The sequence below is a fragment of the Tribolium madens genome, unplaced genomic scaffold (assembly GCF_015345945.1).
Source record: "Tribolium madens isolate multiple individuals breed KSU strain unplaced genomic scaffold, Tmad_KSU_1.1 Scaffold_20;HRSCAF=117;Tcas5.2_LG4, whole genome shotgun sequence".
Taxonomy (NCBI): Eukaryota; Metazoa; Arthropoda; class Insecta; order Coleoptera; family Tenebrionidae; genus Tribolium; species Tribolium madens.
Window position 1 is genome coordinate 3,016,643 of NW_025400985.1, and position 6,000 is coordinate 3,022,642.

Here is a 6,000-nt window from a genome sequence, read left to right on the forward strand (position 1 = left end):
ATTTTTTATTATACTTCTTAAAAAACATTCTCGTACAGTTGGAGACAGAATACTTTGGTCGTCAATGTCACTTGAGTGACATTAAATTGTAAAGCATGCTTTAGAACTGTTAACCTTATTTTTAGCTACTGTCAATCATATAGTTGACAAGTTGTACAGATTTTTGATAGAAAAATGTCATTAATTTGGAATTATCATCCATTATTAAAGTGTCAGAAAAGTGACGACCAAAGTATTTTGTCTCCAACTGTACGATCGTACTAAACAGCATTGCTTTTTTTGTTTTTCGGTGTTTCAATTTGTAAGTATTGAATGAAACTGACCAATAGGCAATAATGCACTTGATTCTCTCTGAATAAAGATAAAGTTTTTCTGAATTTTACGCTGTGAAAATTCAAAAAATCTTATTCTCTGCCATCTAACCATAGGCAGTCGAATTATGCAAACATTGTAGGTCACTTTTTTATCAACTTGAAGATAACATGACATTGCAAGGTCAACTGTTAACCTAAGTTATTTACTTCTTTAGTCATTTATATTACGTTAATTACAGCATAATGGTAGCCCAACACCCAACCTTTTTCCTGGCAATCATTTCACACTTCTTCGTGAAATCATTTAATAATTGTACCAATAATTAATGTTCAGAATAATCATTTTTACTTTTAATAAAGTGATAATGTGCCATATGTAACGAGAATGTCAAATGATTAATTTGCGGCTAAACCGACCGTATTGTTGTTGAAATTGTTTTATTACTTTTTTGTGAAGAGTGGATGTGTAGGATATAGACGGTATAAAATAGAAATTGAAATTTAAAATTGACTTAAAATTATTATGATGTCTGGAATTAGTAAAGAAATTTTACATGGAACCAAAAGGTGGACTTTTGCCCAATATTCAAATAAATTTGGCAAAATTTTAAATGCCACTTTTTCCTCAACTAAGCAGAGTAACCAGAGGTGAGTTTATTGTCGAAGAAAGTTTTCGAAAGAATAAAAATACTGTAGTTTAATATTAGTTCCAAAATGTGTCCCTTGACAGTCACGAGATAATGAATGACATTCTACTCATCCAGTTTTATACAGGGTGCCCCAGAGAAAAATGCCATGTAAGGTAAGATACCAGAAACATGGAAAAAATGTTTAAAAAACTCTATCTATAAAAATTTCCCGAGTTTAAATTTTGCTCTTTGACTCTGTTTATTTCTGTTTGAAAAATAATTTTCCAAGTTTTAGAGGCTATTAGAAGAGGAAACAAGGAAGCTGTATCCTAAATTGTGACTCTGTTTAATGTTATTTGTGGTTTTTATTGCCAAAATTTTGTACCTTTACTACATAATTATAAAAAACATATACAAGATCATTAGTATCATTAAATTGACATAAAAAATGCCATATGTCAAAATATAACTGTCAAAATTTTTTGATAGATAGAATTTTTTAAACATTTTTTCCATGTTCCTGGTATCTTATCGTACAGTTGCGGAATTAAAATTTCGGACAGTATTGTCATTTTCATAATGTAAACTCTAAAACAACCTTTATACAGTGCGATCAAAAAGTCTTCCTATCAAGTACGCGTCCTAGTTGAGGACGTGTGTTGCATGACAGTTCGTATGTTATCTAGATGTCAAAAAAATATTTTATAAAAATTAAAACATTGAGCTAATTAAATTGAATTATTCTATGAAACGTCTCAAAACAAACTAAAATAAGATTTCGTTGGTGTTTATTCATAAAAATCGTTCACCACGGTTTCCTCTCATAATTTATATAAAAATTATTTTGACATTTTTCATTTGTCATTGTGACATTTTATATTCCACAGACATACGTTTCTATGCTTGCTTGATAGAATCGCACTGTATTAATAACCTCATTTTTTACTCTTGTCATGTTTATGTCATTTTGACTTCAAAAATAGCGTACTGACAGTAAAAATTAATTGTCAAATGTGAGTCATGATGACAATAAAAGGTAGTTTACAGTGAACTTTTTGAAGTGACAGAAAAATACTGCCCGAAATTTTAATTCCGTAACTGTACTTCATATTTTTCTCTGGGGCGCGGATTCTGACAATTAGAGATTTTTTTGTTCGATAAAAGTAGAAAAAAATCTACTTCCAAAAGGTGAACTTCCTGTAGAAATTTTTAATTAGTTAGAAGGTCCAAAGATCAAATTCTGTTTATAATTTTTCGAAATCTCAGCTCAAAGTTAGAACTCTCAACCATTTTTTTTGAAGAGGTACTATTTGCTAATTTTAAATACAGATTTGCAATATTCACCCTTTCTAGAAATCTTCTCTTTTCTGGATTTTCTGGAGCAAAAATATTTTTAAATACATGCATGATAAATTTTTAAGTTCCAATTTCTTGAAGAAATTCGAACACACTTTTATAAATACTATCTTCAAGAATACAGGGTGCGCCAGAACTCGCGCCCCAGAGAAAAATGCCATATAAGGTAAGATTCCAGGAACATGGAAAAAATGTTAAAAAAATTTTATCTATAAAAATTTCGAAGTTATGAAGGTTTAAAGTTTGCACTCTATTTATTGCTGTTAGAAAAATGATTTTCCAAGTTTTTTTGCTATAGGCTATTAAAAGAGGAAACAAGGAGACTGTATCCTAAATTATGTTATTTGTGGCTTTTATTGGCAAAATTTTTGTCCCTTTACTAAGTAATTGTAAAAAAACATATACAAGATCATCAGTATCATTAAATAGATATAAAAAAAATGGCAAATGTCAAAAAATAAATGTTAAAATTTTTTGACAGATAGAATTTTTTAAACATTTTTTCCATGTTCCTGGTATCTTACCTTACTTGAAAATTTTCTCTGGGGCGCGAGTTCTGGCGCAACCTGTATTTGTGGTTTAAAAATCAGAATTTTGCCTTTGCTAAAATTTTCAATTTTACCACAGTTTAAAACTCGAATTGGCCATAAACCACTCGAGGATAATTTCCCAAAATTATCTTTTGTATAATTTCAGTGAGGAATTCGATGTTGTGGTGGTCGGCGGCGGCATCGTAGGCGCCGCCTCAGCTCGTGAAATCCTTCTTCGGCACAAAAGCCTCCGCATGGCAATTGTCGAAAAAGAGCCCAAATTAGCAGTCCACCAAAGCGGCCACAACAGTGGAGTAATCCATGCTGGAATCTACTACAAACCCGGATCACTCAAAGCGAAACTTTGCGTAGAAGGCTTGCATTTGGCCTATAAATACTGTGATGAGAAAAAAATACCTTACAAAAAAGTTGGGAAGCTCATCGTCGCAACGAATTCTTTAGAACAGCAACGTTTAGCTGATTTACACGACCGAGGCCTCCAAAATAAAGTTCCTGATCTTAAAGTATTGAAAGGAGTTGAGGAAATTAAGAAGATTGAACCTTATTGTCAAGGAGTTGAGGCTTTGTGGTCGCCTCATACAGGGATTGTCGATTGGGGTTTGGTTACTGAGTATTACGGTAAGGACTTCAAAGACAGTGGAGGCGACATTTTTTTCAATTTTGAGGTTCAATAATTCTTAATCTTAACAAGATTGTTTATTTTCGTAAATTGTAGGTCAACGGTTTTAAGGAATCGTCAAGTGGTTCATATCCTGTCAATATCACTGCCAAAAATGGAAAATCACTGAATGCTAAATACGTGTTAACATGTGGGGGTTTATACTCCGATAAGTTATCCGAGTTGTCTGGGTGCCCCCGTGACCCTAAGATTGTCCCAATCCGTGGGGAATACCTCCTCCTAAATCCCAAAAAGTGTCACATGGTGAAAGGGAACATCTACCCAGTCCCTGATCCCAGATTCCCTTTTCTTGGTGTTCATTACACTCCCAGAATGGATGGTAGTGTTTGGCTGGGTCCAAATGCTGTTCCAGCCTTTAGGAAAGAAGGTTACACGTATGTCGCACAAACTTCGTCGATTATTATCAAATTTTGTCCCTTGTAGGTGGTTTGACATCAATGTGAAAGAACTAGTTGATGCATTTTCTTATCGTGGATTCCAGAAGCTGATTTTTAGAAATGTGGGATATGGTGTGCAAGAGGTAATGAAGTCGGCTTTCAGTCGTTTGCAATTGAAGGATTTACAAAAGTATATACCGGAAGTTACCGCTGAAGATATCAAACGCGGACCAGCGGGTGTGAGGGCACAGGCTTTAGATATTAATGGGAATTTAGTCGATGATTTCGTTTTTGATTTGGGGAAAGAAGGAGTCGGGAAGAGGATTCTTCACTGTAGAAATGCCCCAAGTCCGGGAGCCACCAGTTCTTTAGCTATTGCCAAAATGGTAGCTGATAGGCTCGAAAAAGAGTTTGAGTTGAAGAAATAACTACTAACCACAATAAAGCATAAATAGTTTCAAAAGCATTTTTGGTTTTACCTGTTGTCCCATAGACTTGTGCGTCAATTTACTGCTACTGCTAACACTGTTGATTGACAGTAATAAAAAGTCTATCCAATGTCAAAAAATCAATGGAATCTGTATACTTTGGTTTGGAACTTTGATAAATTTTTGTATACAAAAATTTACTTTTATGTTTTATGGATTGTATAAAAATTTTTTGTTGATTGTAGGAACTAGACCAAAAATTATAACATTTTATAAGTAAAAATAATTTTATTTATTAAAAAAATTAAGTTTTACATTTGGATTAGACAGTTATTTTTAATCTTTACAAATTTACAAGAACATTGAAATTACGACAACTCTTTATTATTTCTTTAATTCTTCGAATAAAAAACACAAGGATTAATTTTATTCTCTATAAAGTAGTTCTCTATTATTTTTTAGCTTTGAGAAAACCCCTTGAGAATTTCCCATACCTATATCTGTTTGTTGTTTTGGATGGAGCTTTTGACTTCTCGCAAGTTCTTCTTTTGGAGAAAACTTTTTTTTGTTTATTTAATGTTACCCATGATCTTGTATTTTTTTTATTATTAAGTATTTAGTAAACATTTAGTAAAAATTTTGCCAATAAAAGCCAGACATAACATTAAACAAAATTACAATTTTCCTCGTTTCCTCTTATTCTAATAGCTTATAAAAAATTAATTTTCACGTCGCCGGCGTTAATTGACAGTAATAAAAAGTCTATCCAATGTCAAAAAAATGGCCGTTGAGGGAGCGACAAGTCCGCGCTTCAAAGGAACCTGTATACTTTGGTTTGAAACCTTGATAAATTTTTGTATATAAAAATTTATTTTTGTGTTTTATGGGTTGTATAACAATTTTTTTGTTGATTGTAATTTTTTCTAAGAAGTAGACCAAAAATTATAACATTTTATAAGCAAAGATTATTTTATTTACTAAAAAAATAAAGATTTGGGTTAGATAGTTATTTTTAATCTTTACTAATTTACAAGAACATTGAAATTACAAGAACTCATTATTTCTTCAATACTTCGAATAAAAAACACAAGGATTAATTTTATTCTATATTAAGTAGTTCTCTATTATTTTTTTGCTTTGAGAAAACCCCTTGAGAATTTCCCATATTTGTTTAAGTTGTTTTGGATGGAGCTTTTAAAAACTGAGTTCTTCTCGCAAATTCATAACCTTTTGGAGAAAACTTTTTTTGTTTATTTAATGTTACCCATGATCTTTTTTATTATTAAGTACTTACTAAAGGTACAAAAATTTTACCATTAAAAGCCACAAATAACATTAAACAGAGTTACAATTTAAGATACAGCTTCCTTGTTTCCTCTTATTCTAATAGCCTATAGCAAATTATTTTTCCCGTTTTCTGCGTTAATTGACAGTAATGAAAAGTCTATCCAATGTCAAAAAAATGGCCGTTGAGGGAGCGACAAGTCCGCGCTCCAATGGAACCTGTACACTTTGGTTTGAAACCTTGATAAATTTTTGTATAGAAAAATGTATTTTTGTGTTTTATGAGTTGTATAATAATTTTTTTGTTGATTGTAATTTTTTCTAAGAACTAGACCAAAAATTATAACATTTTATAAGCAAAGATAATTTTATTTATTAAAAA

At 31.6% G+C, this 6,000-nt stretch overlaps 1 protein-coding gene across 1 annotated transcript; it reads left to right on the forward strand.

Annotated features, from left to right (window-relative positions):
* Window positions 1-518: 518 nt before the first annotated feature.
* Window positions 519-4,363, forward strand: LOC123005092 (L-2-hydroxyglutarate dehydrogenase, mitochondrial-like). Its single transcript, XM_044398705.1, has 4 exons — window positions 519-962; window positions 2,996-3,515; window positions 3,566-3,903; window positions 3,953-4,363. The coding sequence occupies exons 1-4, from the start codon at window positions 838-840 to the stop codon at window positions 4,332-4,334; spliced, it is 1,365 nt and encodes a 454-aa protein (XP_044254640.1). The 5' UTR covers window positions 519-837; the 3' UTR covers window positions 4,335-4,363.
* Window positions 4,364-6,000: the final 1,637 nt, after the last annotated feature.